We start from the raw sequence: 23,002 nt of genomic DNA, 5'->3' as shown, positions 1-23,002 counted from the left end.
AAGAAAGAGAGATGAAGAAGATGCAGGCAGAGGGATGGATAGGATGAAGAGAGAGAGAGAGAGATGGAAGCAGTGCAGGCAGAAGGAAGGATGATGAGGGCAGAGGAAGGATGGGATAAGACGTTTATATTGCACCTTGGGGGGATGGGAGAGACAGAAGAACGGCATCAGAGATGCTAACATCTTCCCAACCAAAGAGAAAAACAAGCCCCTCCCCCAACAATGCAAGGCAAGAGCAGGGTCCCTCAGACTGAAGGGTAGGGAAGCAGAAAGAGGGCCTCTATTGGGTTCCCCTTCACTGTGTTGTGCCTCTCCCCACAGACTGTAAATATTGGTGTTGTGACTTAATTAATAAAGACTTCTGTGAGCTTGAAAAATATGTAATTAGGATGAACTATTTTCTGAGCTGCTTGCTTGCCAGGTTTTCTAATTTGGGAGTTTCTGGGTCCCATCCAGGGAACAAGCTGAAGTCTCTCTCGAGGAGGCTGAACTGATTTGGAGAAGGGGAGAAGGAGACAGGGATGGATGCTCCCCTTTCCCAGCCCGTGACTTGGAAGTCCTACTCTCTAGGCAGCCTCCCTCAAGATGCTCTGTGGCGGAAGGGGAAGGAGCAGCAGGACCCCCAGCCTGCTATGGGTCTGCCCTGTCAAGAGCATCAAGGAGAGCGACATTAGAGACCCGTTTTCCTTTCATAGAGGAAAAAAAGTCCAATCCAGAGGGGGAAGTGACTTGTCCAAGGTTCCACAGGTCACCCGGGGAAGAGCTGGGAATCATTACTGCCCAGGTGGACGCAATTCTTAATAAGCTAGGATTTGGGTAGAAGGTTGAGATTTGCCAAACCACCTTGCCTTGTGTTGATTCATCTGATATAATTACCATGGAAGGCAAGTGTTCTTATTATCTCCAGTTCACAGATGGCAAACTGAGGCACAGTTCAGTTACTTGACTTGCCCAAGATCACACAGCTGCTCTCTAATGCTGCCTCTCTGCCATACTTACCCATTCAAGGGATGGTTTTCCTTAAGAAGTCACTGTGGGTCAAAATAGAGAGAAGGGGATAATGAGGGGCTCTCAGGCCTGGGCTCTCTTGGGTGTTCAGACCATATCCTCTCCACCTGCAAAAGCATCCCCAAATGGTCAGGGGAGGAATGGTCACAGGGAGCCGCCCCGAGCTCTTCCTGTTGGATTCTCACTCCTTTGGGTGCTGGAGGACCCATTGGCATGAAATTGCTCCTGAATTGGAGAGACTGAGTGACCCAGGTTCTGCCTTTGCGGTTTGGGGTTCCCAGGCTGAGGTATAGAGTTGCATCCAGAATCATACAAACGCTTGCCCCCATACAGGCTCAAGAAGCTTCAGAAAGTCCCAGGTACGTCCATGTATAAACGCACACATCCATGGACAGATCTTTGACCCAGACCCCTGCTCTCCCTGGGGCACCTCTGCGTGATGGGGAGACTAGTTTGCAGCAGGCTACAGCCCCGACAGCTTTCCTGTCAGACATGTCCTTGCCAATTGGTGCCCAGACTTGGGGAACAGGTTTAACCAATTAGCTGAGTCCCCCATCTGCTGTCTAGGGTGGCCGTGTGTGTCTGTGTGTGAGTGGGGCTGTGATGGTGTGTGTATGTGTGTGTGTGTGTGTGTGTGTGTGTGTGTGTGAGCACACGAGTGTAACCGGTGGAGTTGGGTCTGTGTATGTGTGTTCTGTGTGGACAGAACACATATGTAAGGTAAGATCACAGGGCCGCTCTGATCCTTTTGGACTTGGATGTTCTGTAATTCAGTGAGTAGAGAGTCTGGATTTCTGTGACTTTACATGAATGTGTGTGTTCACATACATGTGTTCAAGGATGTAGCAGGAAGTGAGGCTCCACCTGGGCAGAGTGATGCACTCACCTGTCCCAGGTGAGGGGTAGAGGACTGGGGACTTAGAATCCAGACTTTGCCCCTGCTGATGGGGCTCCCTGACTCCCAACCTCAGGTGTCTCTGCCTCGTTTCTCTCCCTGCTTTTTTTTTGTCCAGCAAAGGGGTTAAGTGACTTACCCAAGGTCACACAGTTAAGTATTAAGTGTCTGAGATCGAATTTGAACTCAGATCCTCCTGACTCCAGGGCCAGTCTTCTATCCACGCATCACCTAGCCGTCCCTCTCTCCACTCCTTCTTTTGATCTTCTCTTCATTCTCGTGCCAGCATCTGAGGGTTTCTCCAATCTGGGCTCTTGCTTGGCTCCCTGGCTCCATTCACCCTTAATTTATTCATTTACTTGCTCCTCTGGGCAGTGATGGAAGAGGCTGCCTCTGGGTAATGAGTGCCCCATCCTCAGGGGCTTTTCAGCAGAAACTAAAGATCTGTTGTTAGGGGTACTGGTCCAGGGACCTCCTCCATGGGGTAGGAGATCAGATGATCATTAATTCTGGATGAAACCTTAGAGGCTAGGAGTCCAATGCCCTCATTTTACAGACGGGAAGCCCGAGTCATTGACTGGTCCAGAGTCTTGTAAGAAGTGCCCAAAGTAGAATGTGAACCCCCAGTTTTCCTGCCTCAAGTCTAGAGTCCTAGATTGGACCACAGTTCTACCATCATGAACGCTTCCCAATTGCATGAACGCCCTATAAAAACTCCTCTGCCCAACTTTCAAGGCCTCCCAAGGGCTGGTTTCTCTGACCTAGATTCATTTATGGTCAGAATTAGAAGGGTCTTTTTACAATCATCTCACCCAACCGTTCTCCCAAAGAAATGGCTATTCAATGGCACTTAAAAACTAGGTCACCCTCTTCCCAGTCCAGGGTCCTTTTCTAGGCTCCATAATGCTTCCCTCTGACCCTGGGTGAGTCATTAACTTCCCCAAGACTCAGTTTCTTCCTGTGTAAAGTGAGGATCATTCTAGCCCAGTGTTATCGGGAGGATCAAATGAGATAATGTCTGCAAGAGTTTTTGAAAACAGTGTTAAGGGAACGTAAACTATTACTATTATTATATTTCATTGAAAAAAATCAAACATCTACTAGTTTCCAAGGGCTGTAAGAGGCACTGGAGATAGAGAGTTTGACTTCAAAGGGCTTACATTCTTTTGAGGGAAAGGAATATAATTAAATTTGAAATACCCGCTAAGTAGACGTCATTTCTGATAGGGTGGGCGGCAGCAGCTGGAGTGTGGAGAATCAAAGTAGGCTTCCGATAGTCCAACCTGGGGCTGTCCCTCTGGTTTTTTTAAAATGTTTTGAATAGGGGTGGCTAGATGGCACAGTGGATAGAGCACCAGTCCTGGAGTCAGGAGGACATGAGTTTAAATCCGGTCTTAGACAGTAATAATTACCTAACTGGGTGACCTTAGGCAAGTCACTTAACCCCATTGCCTTGCAAAAAAAAAATTGAAAAATAAAAACAAACAAAAGAAAAGCCCAAAAGGGATCATGAAGAGTTGGATGGGACTGAACAACTATCAGAGGTGACAGATCAGTTCTGGCGGCTTCTTGGGCAGGAGAGGAGCTTGCCCAGACCCTACAATTTCGGCGTAGTCCTGATCTCCCCCTTCTCCCTTCCACGTACGCCTTATTATCATGCTTGCACGTTCTGTGCCTGTGCCCATGTTGTTCCTCCTGCCTAGGATGCCATCCCCTTCCCTTGGTGGCTCTTCAAATCCTACACATTCATTCAGGTCCCTTCTTGCAGGAGGTCTTCCCAGACCACTTCAGGGAAATGGAACTGGCTTTTTTCTTCTTCCCTGTGTTACCATCAACCTTGAGTGTTTGTGTCTGTGAACCTCTTTTCCCAACTTCACTGTCTCCTCCGTCTTTGGATCCCCACAGAGTTGCGAACAGCCCTGGTCCCAATGGGGGAGTTCCATAAAGTTTATTCTTTGAATCATTTGATGGAGGGCTCTTGCTCAGAAGTCTGGACGGAAGCCCCAGTCCTAAAGGGTTAAACTGAAGAGTAGAACCATGTGGTCCCAGAATACTGTTGGCAGGGGAGAAGATACCTACGGGTGACAGCCCAAGGCTGTCATGACCTCTCAACTGGTGGCAACCCCTCTCCCATTCTCTTTTCAAAGAGGATAATAATTATAGTGTTTATCCCGAAGTAGGTGTTATTTAAATATAATTATTATATCTCTTCACCCCACCATACTTTTTAACTGTGTGACCCTGGACAAGTCCCATCATCTCTTCATGGGTCAGTTTCCTCATCTGTAAAGTGGAGATTCCCTTGCCACCTACTTTGTTGTGAGGAAAATGCTTTGTAAATCAGACGTGGCCCGGACTAGTGGGGACAAAAGGAGGCTGAGGGGAAGGGGCAGGCTAGGTCACAGATGCATTGCATTCCTAGAGGGTTAATGATCTCTGGGGCGATGAGTTCAGTGGGGCCCAGGCTGGGCCAGAAGCTCCAAACAGAGGGTTTGTCATTTTTCTTGCCTCCCCAGGGGATTTTTGCTGATCATCAGGGTAGTGGAGGGCCTAGGGGCTGGTTGGGTAGTACCTCAGGGGACCCCTCACAAGTGCTAGGGGCAGGAACCCAGGACCTCAAGGAAACAAGTCTGAATGGGAAGGGACCTTAAAAGTCCTTTAATTGAATGTTCTCTTCAATTAGTGATAAATGCATATTGATTGTTTGATAGGGCTTCTGTGTTAACCTCTTCCTTTCCCAGAGAAGACTGAGGCCAAAAAAGTCTGCAATGACTTGCCCAAGGTCACACAGTCACCACAGGGCCTTTTAATCTTTCATACAACCTTGGGTCACCTCTGGAGTACCCAAACCTCAACAGCTCTTACTGCCATATTATTTTATGGTCTACAAAGCATTTTCAGGTTTTCAACCCCACAAGCATTTAGTAACTGTCCACAGCATCTCTGGAAGGAAAGGAGCAAAATGATGCCACCCAGCTTATAAATGAGTAAGCTAAAAGTCAAATTCTGCAGGCTATGAGAGGCAGTGCCTGGATTCAAATCCACATTTTTAGGCTTTAAGGGGGCTCCTCATCTGGTAGATAGAGCCTGGATTCAAATCCACATTTTTAGGCTTTAAGGGGGCTCCTCCTCTAGGATTCTATAAGGCACCAGGAGAGTATACAAAAGATCCCTCCTGTTGGTTTTCCACAGGCCCAGACTCTTTCTCTTTCCCTCCAGCAGATCTCTCCTGTTGCTGGAGCTTTTTGAGGTGACCTTCTGGGGTGCCAGAGAGAAAACTCTTGCTTGCCTCATCTAGAATATGCTAAAAGAACCTTAGAGAAGAGTATAGAAATCCCTTCTCTTCACACTTAGGAGCTTCAGGAAGAATGGGGGTAACTTCTAGGCTGGGGGTTAAGTGACTTGCCTAAGGTCACACAGGTAATTATGATTAGGTATCTAAGGCTGGATTTGACTCCAGGGCTGGTGGTCTATCCACTGTGCCACCTAGCTACCCCTGGAACTAAATCTTTAGTGATAAATCTGGATGTGGAGTTGGGGGTGGGGAAGATAAGCCCTCATTTCAGAGCAGACCCCAATGAAGTAGGAGGGAAGAAGGTCATGGAATCCTAGATAAAGAGCTAGAGGCGCCCCTAGTATTGAGGGGTCTTCCAGAGTTGGTCCCCATGGGCCATGCCCCCTGACTCTCTGGCCCACCCCAGGTTGCCTCCTTGGCTCCCTCCCTCCTCATCCAAGAAGCCAAACTTAGGACTTTGAAACCACTTTTTATTCCTTGATGTTTATTGGTGTTACATAAGTCACAGAGAATGAGAAATTGATTCAGCAGGTTAAAAAGTCTTCTATGCCCGCAGCTGGTGGCTCCCCTGGTCTGGCCGAGGTATAGAGGGTGGCATGATTATTCCCATTGAGCCCCTGGCTGGGCTGGAAGACAATTGGCAATTTAGAACAGCCTCCCCCTCCCTCCCCCCACCCCCCAACAGAACATGAAGGTGCTCTTGTGGACATGGGCACACGCACGGTGGCTGGGGCTGTCCGGATCGGGGACCCAAGGCTGGAGCAGGGAAGGAAGATGAGGATGAGGTGGGTAGACACATGAGTCCATTCTCCTCCTCCAAAGGGGCCTGGATCTCTCTACCTTTGATCCTTGGGCCCCGGCTCCTGGAAATGTCCCAAATGGACCATCCTCCCAACCTGGGGAGAAGAGCCGGCCTCGCTTCTGCAGCCGATCTGGAAGCAGTTGGATGAGGGATGAGAAGTATCTACAGATGGGCTGTGGTACAGGGTGGGCAAAACCCTGAGTTCAGTAGTAGCTGAAGCTGCCTCTGCCCACCAACCCCCCACACTTGGCACCTTCCATCAGCCTGGCAGATAAACACTGTAAGGGACTAGGGAGCATCCTGCCCTTTCCCCTGGCTGCCAATATTTTTTTCTCCTTGTCTAGGTTGAAGTAGGGAAATTCTGGATCAGTAGTGACCTGCAAGGCTGCTTCCCCAGCAAGGTTGGGGGCCACGGTAGATCCAAGTGGTTGGGAGTGGATGGCTCCTCCACCCATGTTCAGTTTGGGCAGAAAGGAGGGCTCTGCTGCCTCTACCACCTTCCTCATCCCTCCCACCTTCTAGAAAAGACACCTGACTTAGTTAAGATTGTTAGAAAGAAGCTGGAAGACAATGGAAAGAGACAACCAGGATCAGAGATCGCTGGCATGGTGGGGTTTGGCGGTTCCCTCCCCATCTCCATGGGGACATCCGCTAGCAGCTGTGTCCCAAGATAAAGTGCACAGTTCTAGTTCGAGGGGCATGGGGAGGGCACCGGGTATTGAGTTAGATCTCTTGGAAGGGAAGCTGGGGGGCCTTCAGCTTCCCAGACCTGGTCCTCCAAAAACCTTGGGATTAGAGGAAGTTCACATTATAGTGGGATTGGCTCTTCTCAGCCCAGGGTGAGGGAGGGAAGGAAGAATTCAGCAGGAGGCCAGATTCAAAGAGATACCCTCTCCTTATTGCCCTTCCTCAATATATCTATTGAGCCTCCTCCTACCAGGGCTGAGGGTGGGAGTGGTGTAGCTATGGCACCAGGTCCAGCCTAGCTGCCAAACAGTGGGCTACTCCTCCTTCTCCTGCCCAACACCCTGCCTTTGGCCTCTGTATTTGGGTCTCTGGGGTCTCTTTGCCCCTGGGTACACAGGTCCCCCACCCCAAGGGGCTCACAGCTGTCAAGGAGACTGGTGATGGGGACTGGATTGGCACTCTTTCCCCAATGATAGCTCAAGAGAGGACCTGGTAACTCAAGCTGAAATTTCAGAAGAGAAAGAAGAGTCTCATCTGCCAACTTGGTCCCCAAGATACTTCCTTTGTGACTGTCATACTCTTCTCTGAGCCCTTTACCCTAACTCAGTCTTCTGGAAAGAAGCTGTCGCCTCCCTGCTCCCCCAGGGCAGTGGAGCTATTGCTGTCCATCTTGGAGCCAAGGGATTAGACCAGATTTTCCTCACCATCTCTATAGGGTACAGTTCAGCTCCCTCTTTTCCCAAACTGGATAGAGACCTTGTTATAGGCCTCTCACTCTTCATAGCAGACCAGCACATCTCACAGAAGACCTAGCCATAAGATAAGTGAATAAGAAATGATAAGTGGTCACTCCGGGCCACAGTAATCTCTCCCTTTTTGAACTTTGGCTCCATTTAGAGACCAGGCAAAGGGCTCCAGGGATCCTGAAACCACAGCTAAGGTTTAACCTTGCCTGGGGATCCCTCTCAAGAGGCTTATCTTGTTTTAGACAGCTGAGGCATCATTATTACCAAAATTGGGATTTTTTCAACATAATTATTATTTTTTTTTAGGTTTTTGCAAGGCAAATGGGGTTAAGTGGCTTGCCCAAGGCCACACGGGTAGATAATTATTAAGTGTCTGAGGCCAAATTTGAACTCAGGTCCTCCTGACTCCAGGGCCAGTGCTTTATCCACTGCACTACCTGTTGCCCCTTCAACAGAATTATTGATAATAACAGTTGGTCCTACTCTTATGGGATGTTAGCCTGTACTTTTCTGTATCCAATTGTGAACAGGACTAAAAGCATCAAGGGCTCTGAGAGTTGGGAAGGACATCTAAGATTGATAGAAGAATTTATCCTCCTACCACTGTCCATTTTACTGATGAGGACACTGAGGCTCAGAGAGGGAGAGGCATTTTACTAAGGTCATAAAGCAAGTTGGTGGAAAAACTAAGACTAAAATCTCTAGTCCAGGGCCAAAGTGTTGGGGCTCTTGGGTCTGAATTCTAAGAACAGCAGCTCTCTGCATTGCTAGTACAAAACCTACTTGGGGAGGAAAGTAAAGGAGAGGGGCAGGAGAAGAAAAGGAGATGGGGGGGGAAAGCTTCACATGTTTTCCCATATCCAAGGGAGGTCCAGGGCTAAGGGGCTGCTGCTGTTTGAGCAGAATGATCCAAAGGGAAATAAGCATGAGTTGGTCTGAACATTCAGGTCAGTGGCCCATCCATGCTGAGGTTGAGCCTTATAGCTGATAGGCAGTCCCCAGCTCCACTGGTCCTCCTGAGGAGTGAAAGGCTCAGTTCTATCTTTCCTGGGCAGATGTGTCCCAGATGGCTTTTCCCTAGATGGTGCCCATTCCAAGAGGGATGGCATAGTCTTAATTTCTAGGCCTTTTTGGGAAGAGAAGAGGGGAATTCTTTCCACCCCTGGAGCTTCAATGGCTTTGGAGGCTGGAAGAAACCAATCTGGATCATTTTCAAGGATTTAGATGACCTTGCTTCCATCAAATCTTGGCTTATTCCTGGGAGGGTAGCCTAGGGAGAAGCAGAGGACGGGGACTCCAGGATGCATTGGTGTAGCTTAGCTGCCACCGAGATTTGGTTACTGATGGACTTCCATGGGAGGAAGGGGTTCTAGACTGTCCTGGAAGGGTTGCATGGCTTGAGCCAGTGGATGTGTCTGATCTTGATCCTCCTGGCTCCAATTTGGGGCCAGAAACCAGGTCTAGTCCATCCCAAAGGACTCAGTAGACCACTCCATAGCATCAGTTCTCAGTGTAGATGGCAACCCTGGGAACATGCTCTCATTTTCTTCCTACATTCCCCAGACCCCTCCTACATGGACCACTGAAGGTCTTCTCTCTCTCTCTCTCCCCTGTTGCAGTATCTTCTCCTGCAGCATTTCCTTCAAGGATGGTTCGATCCTTAGCCATGGGAGATTTCACAGTTGTAAGGAACCTCCAATGTCATCAGGCTTCCAGAAGCATCTCTTCCTGCCTCCCTTTCCCAAGTCACCAAAGTGGAGGCACCAGTCTCCCAGAAGGTCTGGGCTTAGGCTTTGGTCCCCTGATTCTAGCCTTTGAATTCAGCACCTGCAGGACCCCCAAGGGTAGATGGCTGCTACTGGGGATGGTGACATCCTTTCCCAGTCATATTGATGGGAAGGGTCTCAAGGTTCCAGGTTTTTGATGAAGGGAGAGAAGGGAAGGGAAGGGACATGTGGAACATCTCTTGTTTATTGGGAACTCCAGATTGGGCAGGGCAAGATTGGGCTTCAGGGCTCATGTTCCCCCAGAGGACATGAGTTGCAGCATCCCGCCCCACCCTACCCTACCCAACTCATGCTCCTAGTTCCCATGCTCATCCACTCAGCTAAGAAATGGCTTCTTTGCAGCATCAACCAGTGTTAAGACTCAATTCTGACTTTAAAAAAACTCAACTAAACAAAAAGAAACAAAAAATTTTAAAATCCCAACACTCTTTTCCTCTAGGGAATTCTATATATTTTCTCCCCACTTCACTCATGATTGTGCTGAGATGGGTTCTGTAAGTTCCCCACCAGGGCCCAGAAATGCACTTGATTATAGTATTTCCTTTCTATAAAATCTGATTCTCCCCTGCACTAGGCTTTCCCCCCCACCCCCTTCTCCCCTATGTTAAAATCTGACTGCCTTAACCTCCCAACCTTGTGTAAGGTGGTGGTTCTTTGAAAATATTATTTACTTTCTAACATTAGTGATGCGGTATTAGCTTGGAGTTCCTTGCTTAACTAACTGGAATCAGGAGGGCAGGCCGACATTTTCTCTCTCCAGCCCTCACCCACACTGGTCCTCTGGCCCAGGTGCCTCTCTGGCCAGAGGACCTGCGTCCACTCACAGGCCTTTGTTGTACACCACTGTCCGACTGGCTGTGGCCAGGGCAATCTCTGGCTCCAAGTGGGATGTTTCAATCTTAAAAAAAAAAAGAAAAAAGAACAGGCAAGAGGTCCGTGAGAAATGGGCACTACAGACATGGAGGGATTAATCAGTGATGCATAACACAAGGGTTAAAGGCTGACACAATCAAAAAGAACATTATTAGATAAATTCTCCATTTAGAATGTGTTGTGGAGTGTGGTGGAAGGTATTGGTCTAAGCCTAATTTTCTGCCAGACTCCTTTTCAGTTTCCCCAGAATTTTTTAATCAACTAGGGAATTCTTTCCTAAGAAATTTAGTTTTCCACTTTATCAAACACTGGATTGTTAAATTCCATTGTTTCTAATTTCCCCTTGTCTAATCTGCTCCATACTCTACCTTTCTATTTTTTAACCAGTACCAGATGGTTTTGATAATTGCTGTTTTACAATGTAGCTTAAGATCTGGAAATGAGGGGTGACTAGGTGGCACAGTGGATAGAGAGCAGGCCCTGGAGTCAGGAGGACCTAAGTTCAAATCTGGCCTCAGTCACTTAATAATTACCTAGCTGTGTGGCCTTGGGCAAGTCACTTAACCCCATTGTCTTGCAAAAAAAAAAATCTGGAAATGCTCTTTCCCCAATATCTGTAATTGATTCTAGAGCTTTTGTTTTTCCAGATAATTTTGTTATTATTTTCTCAAGTCCTATAAAGTATTCCTTTGATAATACGACTGGCATAATATTAAAAAGTGTGAACTAACTTGGTATTATTGTCATTTGTATTATATTTGCAGAAATGTATTAGAGGATTGACAAAAACCTGATAGCATATGTAATATTCCACACCAGTAGGTACCCCACATATGCAAAAGAATTGGGGCAAGTGTTTCTCCATCTCTGCTTTGGGGCTAAATTTGTTCTTTGTATTTTTGCAACAGTCATTTTCAATTGTTTTGTGGCTTTTTCATTTATATGTGTGCATTTGGGGTATAAAACTCAAACAGAAATGGGAGTCATTAATACACAAGGGTCACATATTGACAGTTTTAAAATGTAATGTTATCTATATTTAATTTAATTTTATTTATTTTGTAAATATTTCCCAATTATATTTTAATTTTTGTTTGTTTTTTGCAAGGCAATGGGGTTAAGTGTCTTGCCCAAGTCCATACAGCTAAGTGATTATTAAAGTGTCTGAGATCAGATTTGAACTCAGGTCCTCCTGACTCCAGGGCCAGTGTTCTATTCACTAGCTGTGAATTCATCTAGCTGCCCCTCCCAATTACATCTAGTTTGACACCTCTGGTATATATTGTTTTCTTGTTTCTGCTTACTTCACTATGCATCAGTTCATGTAAATCTTTACAAGCTTTTTTTGTACTCATTATGTTCTTCATTTTTTACAGCACAGTAATGGTAGATGGCATAGTGGATAGAGCACCACCTAGAGTCAGGAGAACCTGAGTTCAAATCTGACCTCAAAACTTGACACTTACTAGCTATGTGACTTGGAGCAAGTTACTTCATCCTGATTGCCTCACAGCCAGGGCCATCTCCAGTGGTCCTGATTTACGTCTGGACACTGGACCCAGATGGCTCCAGAGGAAAAATTGAGGCAGGTGACTTAGCACAGCCCCCCTCACTCACATCCAATTTTTGTGTTTGTTGTGGCATCACCTCCCCATGTCATGATCTTCATTCCACTACATTTATTTACCACAAATTGGTTAGCCATTCCCCAATTAATGGGCAAAGTGATTTGTTTCTAATTCTTTGTTCCCACACAAAATACTGCTATAAATATTTTGATGTAAAGGGAGCCTTTCTTTTTGTCCTTGGGGTATATGGCTAGTAATAAAATCTCTGGGTCAAAGGATATGAATATCTTAGCCACTTATACAATTCCAAATAGTTTTCCAGCGTGGTTATAGCAATCCACAGCTCCATCAACAAAGCACGAGTGTGTCTGTTGTTTTCCCACATCTCCAACATTGATCATTTATATCTTTTATCATCCTTGTCAATTTGCTTGGATTTAATTTTTCCCCTATTTTCAATGATTTGGAGCATTCTTTTATGTGGTTGTGAATTGTTTACAAGTTTTTCGTTTGTTCGTATCCTTTAACTACCTATCTATTGGGGAATGATTTTTGGTCTTTATTTCTGTTGATTGTTTACCTAAGAAATCTGACAGAAAGTATTTTTTTTTCCTCAGTTGACCAATTCCCTTCTTATACTAGATGCATTAATTTTGTTTGTGTAAAGGCTTTTCAATTTCACATCATACAAAATGTTGTATTTTCTCTGTGATTGCAGCTATCCTTTGTTTGATTAAGAATTCACCCATCCATAACTGAGCCTTTGGATACTCTCTATTCTCCAGCAGTGTAAAGACTTTAGCTTCCCAGGCTGCAGTCTCTGAGCCTTGACACCTGCTCATTTCTCTTTCCCAGTCCTAACCCTTTTCTAACCAATCCTAGTCTACTCCTGACCCAACTCACTGCATGAAAACCTGGATTTCATAGCAGATAAACCACAAAGAATATTCACTTCACAGAAGGATCCCCTGCTGGGCTCCCATGTAAGACCATTCCTCCTCTTCCCTTGGTGAAAATGAGGTCTGCTATTTTTACCTTATGTGTAAAATATTTTTGATATTATAAATCTGTGGTGGTGATAGAATTCTGGAAAGTCATCCCTTGGCTAAGGGATGGGGTACCCAGGAGATGAGTCATCAAGATGATCAGCAGGCTTAGCCAACCAGGACTTATCAGTCACTTCTGATTTATATATGTTGTCTCCATTAAAGTGTAAACTTTTGGAATATGGGAACTCCTTTTGATTTTTCTTTGTATCCTCAGCATTTGGAACATAATAAGTCCTTGATAAATAATTGGATGAGTGGTTAGCCAAAATGAACTCAGAGAGGGAGATACTCTTCCAATGGGGAATTGGGAATTTTAGCAGGTGACTTAATCAGGTACCACAAAATAGAAAGACAGCACAGATTTACAGAATTCAAGCTGGAGGGAACATCAGAGGTCATCTAGACTGCCCCCTTCTTATCTCAAAGATGAGGATATTGAGGCCTTGAAGAGATAGTGACTGGGGGCGGCTAGGTGGGGTAGTGGCTAGAGCACCGGCCCTGGAGTCAGGAGTACCTGGGTTCAAATCCAGCCTCAGACACTTAATAATTACTTAGCTGTGTGGCCTTGGGCAGGGTACTTAACCCAATTTGCCTTGCAAAAACCTAAAATAAAAAAAAAAGAGATAGTGACTAGCCACAATCACACAGGTGGTAAGTAAAGGAGTCAGGTTCCGAAGTCAGGTCCTTTGATGTCCAAACTGCTTTTACCTGTTGACTTGGGAGGTAGGAGGCTGACTAAAGGTGGGCCCAGCATGAAGTCACATAGCTACTGATGAGACTGGATCTGCTAGCAGATTAGCACCGAGAGAGTTGAACTTAATGGTGAACATTTTTGATGTCTTGTCTAAAGAACTTCTTAAGATTTGAGGAAGAATAAACACATCTAAAGAGGAGGCAAAACTAGATATTTGTAGGTGATTGGAGGGATTACTCAGCCCTAGGGATTCTAAAATGTAGTGGAAAGAATTAACTTAAATAATGTAGCAGTATATAAAATTATCTCAAAAATCAAATTTTCTGTAGCTTACTAACAAAGCCTAATTAAGAGAGGAGAGAGAAAAAATTTCATTCAAATTAACTGCCAAAATGTCTAAAATATATGGGAATCAACTTACTGAGGCATATTCAGGATTTGAATAAATATCATTTCAGAGTATTCTTTACAGAAATAAAGGAAGGAAAAAAGAAAATTAAAAAAAATAACAGCAAGGAAATAAAGGAAGTCACATAACTAGAGAGCTATTAATTGTCCATGGTTGGACAGTGCCAATAAAAAAAAAGAAATGAGTGATACTACTTAAGATTAAAATTCAGATTTAGTGACACACCAGTTGAATCATCAAGATCCTGCTTTTTAGAACTAAATGAAATAATAACAAATTGATTTTAGGCAAAATGAACAGGGTAGAAAGGTGTAGGAAGAGAAAGGATTTATGGAACTAGACACCTCTGAGAACAGGAATTGCTTAAAAAAAATTATATCTCTGGCATTTATCTCAGAACCTGATACATAGTAAACTTTTAAGAACTCTTTATGGGTCTTTCCCTAGGTCTTTATTTTCTCTTCTCTGAAATGGAGATAATTTTTCCTCCCTACTCATTAGGTTTTGGTAAAGACTGTACACAATGTGCTTTGTATGGGATGTAGATGAAGAAACTGAGGTGAAGAGCATCCGGCCTATGGTAATGCAGCTAGTAGGTGACTAAGGTAGGATTTGAACTCAGGTTCTCCCAACACTGCCTCCATGAGTTGAAGCTTGAAGATAAGAGGTTTTAAAGGAAGAATTGAGTACCTTTGGTACATGGAAGGGACTTCAGTAACCATTTAATCAAAAATTGGTAGCTTCCATACGTGCTTCCAGCTTTAAACCCATGTCCTCAACCCCTATTCTCTAAGAAGGGCCTATGAACACACTTCTCTCTCTCTCACTGAATGCTTGGCTATGTTCAAGCTATATCTCCCCCCAGGAGAATGCAAGCACTTGGTGGGCAGAGATGACATCCCTTTTATTTTGGGGACCTCAGGATGGAACACTATACCATCTACATAATGGATGCTTCCAAAATATTTTTTAATTAAAACTGAAAATTTGCTGTGACCTTTACCCCTTCCACAGACCCAGTGGGTATCTCAGAGTCAGGGTTGGAACAGCAGGGACTGAAGCTACCTAGAGAGTAAACCATTGAGAAGACAGGGACCTATTTGTCTTCCCTTCCTAGGAGGAAGAGGGAAGAACTGTACTCATAAAAATATGAGGTATGCCAATCATCATCATTGCTATTATTATTAACAACTTATATAACACTCTAAGTTTTTCACCACATTTGAAGCATGATCTAATTTTATCCTGGGGCAGCTAGGTGTTGCCATAGTGGGCACCAAGCCTGAAGTCAGAAAGATTCATCTTCAGGAGTTCAAACACTTCCAAGTGTGTGAGACCCTGGGCAAGTCATGTAACCCTGTTTGCCTCAATATCCTCATCTAAAAATGAGCTGGAGAAGGAAATGGTGAGCCACTCAAGTATCTTTGCCAAGAAAATCCCCAATTGGGTCACAAGAAGTCTGAACTGATTGAACAATAAAATTTTATCCTCACAACAATTCTGGGGGTAGGTGTAATTATTTTTCTCATTTTTACAGATGAAGAAACTGAGGCAAAGAAAAGTTAAGTGACCTTCCCGGGTCACATAGCTAATAAATGTCTGAGGCTGGATATGAACTCAGTACTTTCTAACTTCCCAGACACTATGTCTTGTCCTACAAGGTCTCCATGAGCCCAAATGGGGGTGAGAGGAACTGAACTGGGGAGCGGTGAAGGATGTGGAAAGGGACTTTATTAAACTCAATTTAGTGTATTTGTTAAATTATAGAATCATTACAATCTCCCACTCAGATGGGGACTTAAGAGGCCATCTGGTCTACCCTGCACCTGACCAAGGATCCTCACTATTAACATCCCTAACAAGGGGACATGTAGCCTTTGCTTGATGACTGCAAGAGAGGGGTGGTCCATCACTTCTTGGGGCAGCCTTATCCATTCTGGAAGGGTCTGAATTTTTAGGAAGCTTCTCCAAAATCTTGCTCTCTGCAATTTCTACCAATGATAAGTGGCTCTGCTCTTGGGGCCAAGCAAAGCAAGGCTAGAACGTCTTGTTCTTGTTGAATCCTTGCTGGCTCTCAGGATTCACTGTTTCCCTTTCTAAATGCTCACAAGTCATTCCTTTAATCATTCCTTCTAGAATGTTGCCAGGAATCAAAGTTCAGCTCACTAGTCAATAGTTTGTTCTATTCCCCTCCTACTCTTCTTCCTTCTCCTTCTCCTTCTCCTCTTCCTCCTCTTCCTCCCCCTCTTCCCCCTCTCCTCCTTCTCCATCTCTATTGAAGAGACGGCATTTACCTCCCTCAGATCCTGCACTGCCCTTCGACAACTATCTTTTATGAGCATTGACAGTGATCAGGGATCACACTGGACATGGGAACTGTGCCTGTGAGTCCACCTTACATTAGGTCTGGGCAGTGGGAAAAAGCCCTGGTTCTGGGGTCAGTAGACTTGGTTTCAGACCCTGGTTTGGGGTCTTCCTGACTATGTGAATTTTCATCAACTGTAAAATGAGGGGGATGGGGTACTAAACAACCTTGAGGGTCCATGACATCTATCAGCCTAAGAGCCCAGAATCCTTCCTCTTCTTTCCCACACAAGGAGATCAAAGACCTGAAGCTGGAAGGGACTTCAAAGACCATCTAGTCCAACATCTTCATTTTACAGATGAGGAAACTGAGGCCCAAGAGAATTCCTGAAAGTCACCCAAGTAGGAAGCCCCAGAGCTGGAATTTGAACTCCAAGGCCAGTGTCTTTGCCCAGCACCACAATCCCTGCCCTCAGGGAGCTCACAGTCTGGTTCAGGAAGCAAGACTCACAAATAAGAAACAAAGGACGATAAGAGGCCTTGGGAAATCAAACAGGAAATGCTCCTGCAGCTTAGAAGGGAAGTCTCATTCTAGGCTAGAGTCCTAAGTTCAGGCTCTTTAGAGGTGGGGAGGGGAGCAGGACCCCTCCCAGTGAGCTCCCTGGTTTCCATGATGCCGAGGGCTTGGCAGCCCACAGGAGAGCAGGTGGGAAAGGTCTGGGTACCTCTCCCCACCTTAGACCACAGGGGTCTCTCTCCATCCCCCCACTCTCACTCCATCTCCTGATGTCCCCCACCCCCGTGGGCTCCCCTCGTCTCCACGCCCGCCACCAACACAATGCTCGGAGCCCACGCTCCAAAATCGAAATGCTTTTGAAAATGTTTAACCTAGTTAGACAAATTAGCAAAAATTTGTGCAAAACAATTTAGGTATTTAAAATATTCAATGTTTTTAAAAAACTGGAAAACTGTTCTTCGCTTTCAGCTGCAAAAACCAACAAAATATAACATCCCAGCAATCTTACCATGAGGTGTAACATAACCCTTCGGGAAAGCTGTTAAGCAGAGACTGAGGCATCCTGGGAAATAGCGCTTCATTTATTCAAATGCACATATGCCAGGCTTTTACACCATATGTCATTCCGAGCTATTTACAGTAATAATTAAATCTTAATCAACGTTTAACCTCTGTAAAATGTTTGAAGAATCCTAATCACCCTTCAGACTGCACTAATGAAGGAGAAATATATAAACATAAAAGGGAGATGATGCATAGATATCACGCTGGAAAGAACAGTAATTGCAAAATTGTATTTCTTTTAAATATAATCAGTAAATTATGCAAAGGAAGCCAAGGAGTATTTTAAGTTAAGACATCTTGGATGTCAGAGGTGTGAGCAGCTAATTTTGTTCTGCTATCCATAACAGATGTAGCATATTTTCTCTTACTGCCATTATTAGCAACTTCCCATGGAGGCTTTCACTGAAACACCGAGGCCCACATGATAATCGGAGGGGCTGCTCGGCCCCGGCATGGGACCAGGTCTGTCCCATGGCCCCGTTGCCTTGGCTGGCCTCAGCAGAGCTGGGGCCTGGGCTCTCGTCTGGCTGGGCATCTCTACCCCTGCGGCTGGGGGAGCTAGCCGGATGACTGAGAGCAAGCCTCTCTGGTCTTGGGAGGGGGCATCCTCTCTTGTGCCCTTACTCTGTAGAAACTTGCCCCTGGCCACGGCTCTACCCTTCCTCCCTTCCCCTTCTGCTGCTGCCTGTGGGGGCCGGCCAATGGGGAGAGCCTAGGCTCCCAGAGCTAGAAGGGACTCGGAGGATGGCTGGCCTAAGTCTCTCATTTTGTGTGGGTGTCTGTGGAGAAAACTGAATCTTTGAGAGGTTAAGTGGTTTGCTTAAGGTCCCCTCCCACTAAGGGCCAGTGAAGATTCCAGCTCCTGTCCTCTGTCTTCAGATCCCATCCTCTATTACGTGATGTTGGGAGCTGCTCAAGATGGGGAGCAGGAAACATCTACAGGCTTGTTGAAAAGAGAAGAATCTGAAACTCTTCCCTCATCCCCAGAACTGTTCCAGAGCCCTCCTCAGGTCTTAGCTCCAGAAGGGCCTTGGAGGTCATCTGCCCCAAACCCAAACTAAATAGAAATGATCGACGTAGGTGGCACCGAGAAAACCACCAGGGGATGCAAGTTGATACCTCTGAAAATCCTCTCCCCCTGTTTTAAAGAGAAGGAAACAGACTCAGAAAGGGGCTACCCAGGTGATAGGTCTCAAATAGGGGGTTCTTCCTCTGAATCATATACCTCCTGGAGTTGAGAGTTTGAATTTAAATTCAGACCTTCAGAGTCCAAATCTGTCCTTATTTCTGTATACAGGAGTTTCCCCCAAAGGGAGAGATCCTAAAACCTGGCTGAAGCTAACAGTCAAATTGTGAAGAGATGAAATTGTATATTGTCCATTAAACAGCATGTTCCATTAGGGCAGGGACAATGTTTTATTTAGGTATATAGCTTTCCTAGGCCTGAGTGGAGTGTTTAGTATACAGTAGGTGCCTAATTTAAGCTATGGAATTGAACTTGGGTGCTTCTCCACCAAGGAGTCCATTGGGGGTCTTATAATTCCCACCCCTTCATCCCTCTGGTACTAGCAGATAATGGCTTAATGCATTTTACTCTCCCAAGAATATTTATTCTAATGTAAAACTTGTGGGGGGGGGGGAGTGCACAAAGCCTTAAGATCCAAAGGGTCTTAAACAGTAGATTATAAAGTACCAGGAATATCTTTTGTGTCCATCTCCTTCTTACACAAGACCATCCCAGAGGATTCATGTTCTTATTTCCTCTCCTCTGAGCTCTCCCTCTTTGACTCACTTCTCTCCCTAAAGCCAACCTTTCCCTGACACCCTCCAAGTGGGGGGAGATGCCCATTAGCCCTTGAAGCAGCCTGGGCTACTTGGCTGAATCCAGTCGAAATCTTCCTTCCTCTCCAGGCCCCAATCACCACTCTCCAGACTTCTTTCTCTAACATGAGCAGCACTCTGGAAGACCCCCCCCAAGTTTGAGGTTCTGTGCAGCAATGGACTGTCCCCCCTGGTACCTCATTTTAAGGAGGGGGCCTGGCCAACTCCATTTACTCTTCACTCCTCTCAGGACCACTTTTTCCACCAGGTCTCTGAGAGGAAAACTAACATGTCATCTTCCATAAGAATGCAAACCCCTTGAGGGCAGGAGCTAGAGGGATGGCTTTCTTTCTCCTCTTATTTAGTTCAGTGACTAGCACATAATAAGTATTTAATACTTGGTAATGCAAGAATAGATTGAGTACCTGAACTGGAGCTAGGAAGACCTGAGTTCAAATCTGGCTTCAGACGCTTACTAGCTATAGGACTCTGGATTCTCGCTTCCTTACTTTCCTCAACTGTAAAAATAGAGCTCATAATAGCACCTTCCACTCAGGTTGTTGGGAATATCAATCTGGAGAATAATTGTAAAATGCTTAACATAGTGTCTAACCCGGAGTAGGTGCTTAATAAGTTCCTAGAGTCAGGAAATGGTTCAGAGGGAGTTCAAAATCCATTTTCAGACTAGCTGAGTGACCCTAGGCAAGTCACTTGATCTCTGTCTTAATCCAGTGCAGCAGGAAACGGCAAATCCCTCCAGTATCTTTGCCAAGAAAACCCCATATGGGGTCATGAAGAATCAGACATGACTGAACAACAATCAATTCCTATCACCTTAATAAATTCCTGCTGACTTTTCCAAATCTGTTTTTCAGAAATATCTTGGAGCACAGTAGGTGCTAAATAAATTCCTGTCTCTTTCCCCATAATAAATGCTTCTTGACTTGTCCAAATCTGTTTTTCAGAAATTTCCATCCTTTGCTTCTAATTTTGCCATCTTAAACCAAATAGAACAATACCAATGTTTTTTTACATGACAACCTTTCAAATATTTGAGAGTAGAAATCCTGCCTCTCCTAAGAGTCTTTTCTCCAAGTCGGCCTCATTTTGACTGCTCTTCTCGGGATGCACTCCAGCATATCCACATTCTGCCCAGAATTGACTGCCACCCTCCAAATGGAGTCTGACCAACCTAGAGTTCAGGATACTGTCTCCTTCTTCCTAATGTAGCCCAAAGACTATATTAGCTCTTTCGGCTGCCCTTTCATACTGACTTGTTATGAGCTTGTGGTTCACTAAAAGTCCACAGATCTTTTTCAGACAAAAAGGACTACCTGACCAGGACTTCTCCTTCTTACATTTATGAAACAGAATCTTTGATTCCAAGTATAAGACTTTATATTTTTCCTCATTGTCATCTTATTTTTTTTTTGGCCTATCAAGATCTTTTTGGATTTTGTCACTGTCCCAACTTTATCATTTGAAAATCAAATGGGTTCCAATCTTTGTCTTCATTTAGGTCACTGCTAAAAATGTTAAATATTCCTGGAAAACCCACAGAAGCCTGGGGCATTCCACCCACTAGAAATCTCCTTTTAAATTGAAATTGAATCACTGCTTTGATCAAGACACTCTCAGTTCAAAAACCATATATTGGTTCATTTTCCAGTTAAGGCCCTCCATAATCTGATGCCCACCTTATGTCTCTATGTTACCCTGCACAAACTCACCATTAAAACCAAGAAGCTAAGTAATGGGGGTGCAAACACAATAGGCTAACGCCTCCTGGAGCTTCTATTCTATTAGGAGAAACTCCACATAAGTTGGGCTATCCTAGAGCCAGCTCTGACTCCTGTTAATTAATTTTTCAGTATGAGAATTTATTTATCCCTTGCAATCAGTAAAAGTAACAAATCAGGGCTTGTTTCATTGATTGGTGGATTGTCTAGGTTCAAGAATGTGATGGAGAAATATTAATGGTGCTGATTGAATTTAAAAGTGTATCCTGCATACTTTTTTCCTCTGGGGATCCAGTTAAACGTTTACTGGTACACTCCTAGTTATAAGTAAAAATAAGACATATACAAAGCAGATATAAGAGCAACTTAGACTGGAGCCAGCTAGGGTGATTTCTCCTGTGGGAGTCAAGGACTCCAGGGTTGGGAGGCAGCGTATTTTTGGTGTGGCATGATAGCCAATGCAATGGTGTGGACATAGGAATTTTTATGGTATGAGGAACATCAGCTGGACCAGAGTGCATGGAGGAGAGCGTTATATAGGCAGACTAGAATGGGGGGAGGAGTCAGGTTTGAAGAGCTTTAAATGAGAAACAGGAAATTTTTTTAATCTTAACAGTACCACTATTGGAACATTTATTAGCTTTGGGACGGACTCTGGGCAAGTTACTAACCACTCTGTGACTCAGTTTACTCATCTATAAATTAAGGGAATTGGACTGGATAGTTTACCAAAGATTCTTCTAGTTCTAAGTCTATTGTTGGTTAGTAGATGCTCAAGGGAAGAGAGCAAAGGATCTGTAATCAAGAAAGCCAGAGCTCAAATTCTGCCTCAGTATTTCCTAAATGTGTTACCCTAGGCCAATCACTTGACCTTTGCTTCAGTTTTCTCATATGTAAAATGGGAATAATAAAAGTACCTACTTCACAGGGTTGTTGTGAGAATGAAATGGAAAAGAATTGCAAAATTCTTTGTAAATCTTAAAATGCTATATAAATTATTATTCAATCTTTGATCTTCTGAACCCATATCCTAAAACTCAATTTTCTTGCCATCATGCATTCATTCATATGAGCAAAGTGTCCCATATGTGAAGGACCCTCCATCTTCATCACTGCCATGTTGAAACCCTATTTTCTTCAACGCTCAGCTCAGATGTCTCTTCCTCCATGAAGCCTTCCCTGATTCCTAGATGTGAATATGCTGAAGAGCATCGATTCTAGTAATAAGATGTCCTCTGCCTTGGTTAGTCAGTCAGGCTACAAGTAGTGATTAAGTGCCTACTATGAGCTGTGATAAATTCTGGGGGATACAAAGAAAGGCTAATATAGTCTCTGTTCTCAAAGAGCTCAGTCTAATGGGGTAGAAAACATGCAAACAACTATCTACAAGATAAATAGGAAACAATTAAGAAAGGAAAGGCACTAGAATTAACAAGTGTGTTGGGAAAAGCTTCCTAAAGAAGATAGGATTTTAGCTGGGACCGGAAGGAAACCAGGGTGATAGGAGGTGGAAATGAGAAGGGAGAGCATTCCAGGTCCAGGGATGGTTAGAGAAAATACCTGAATCTGTGGGACGAAGAGCCAGGAGGTTAGTGTTGTAGATCAAAGAGAATGTGCTGGCAAGTAGGGTAAAACAAGACCAGAAATCTGGGAGGGGGCTGGGTTAGGAAGGGCTTTGAATGCCAAACAGAGCAGTTTGTATTTGTTCTGGAGGCCAAAGGGAGCAGCTGGGCTTTATTAAGTGGCATGTACGGGTGGCATCTCTGCTTCAGGAAAATCACTTTAGTGACTGGGAGGAGGATGTATCAGAGAGAGCAGAGACAAGAGGCAGCCCAATCCCCAGCAACTGTCAAAAAAGGCTAGGTGTGAGGTGGTGAGGGTCTGCACCAGGGTGAGGACAGAGGAGAGAAGAAGGCATGTTGGAGAGATGCTGCAGGGGCGGCCTACAAGAATGCTCCAGAGAGACTGAGAGGAGATGCTGGAGAGGCCAATGCTACGAGAGATGCTCCAGAAGAGAGACTGAGAAGAGATGCTCCAGAACAAAATCTCCAAGAGATGCTCCAGACCGGAATCTAGAGAGATGCCCCGGGGGTGAACGGGACAGGCTTTGGCAACCACTCAGATTCGGGGATGAGAGATGTTCAGCACTCCTAGATTGAGACCCCAGAGACTGTGCCCTTTACAATATTGGGGAAGTTGGAATTCCGTGCTCAGTCCTCAGTGCCGTGGCTTAAGAAGGTCATT

The 23,002-nt window shown here is 44.9% G+C and overlaps 1 protein-coding gene across 6 annotated transcripts in view; it reads right to left on the bottom strand.

The window, feature by feature from the left end:
- Positions 1 to 5,662: 5,662 nt before the first annotated feature.
- Positions 5,663 to 23,002, bottom strand: part of SFXN5 (sideroflexin 5) — a 202,274-nt gene continuing 184,934 nt past the window's right edge. For 3 of the 6 annotated variants that reach the window (XM_074195629.1, XM_074195647.1, XM_074195656.1), the window contains 2 exons: positions 10,045 to 10,118; positions 5,663 to 7,496 (listed from right to left, as the gene is read on the bottom strand). In XM_074195629.1, coding sequence (XP_074051730.1) covers positions 7,466 to 7,496; positions 10,045 to 10,118 — 105 coding nt within the window. In that variant the 3' untranslated portion in view covers positions 5,663 to 7,465. Of the gene's footprint in view, positions 7,497 to 9,803; positions 10,119 to 23,002 lie in introns of those variants that run through there. The other 3 variants (XR_012470449.1, XM_074195637.1, XM_074195666.1) reach the window with 3 other exon arrangements.

Source organism: Macrotis lagotis, chromosome 1 (assembly GCF_037893015.1).
Source record: "Macrotis lagotis isolate mMagLag1 chromosome 1, bilby.v1.9.chrom.fasta, whole genome shotgun sequence".
In the NCBI taxonomy this organism is placed as follows: Eukaryota; Metazoa; Chordata; class Mammalia; order Peramelemorphia; family Peramelidae; genus Macrotis; species Macrotis lagotis.
Note: the sequence above shows the minus strand (reverse complement) of the source record. Positions and strands in the feature narration are given on the sequence as shown.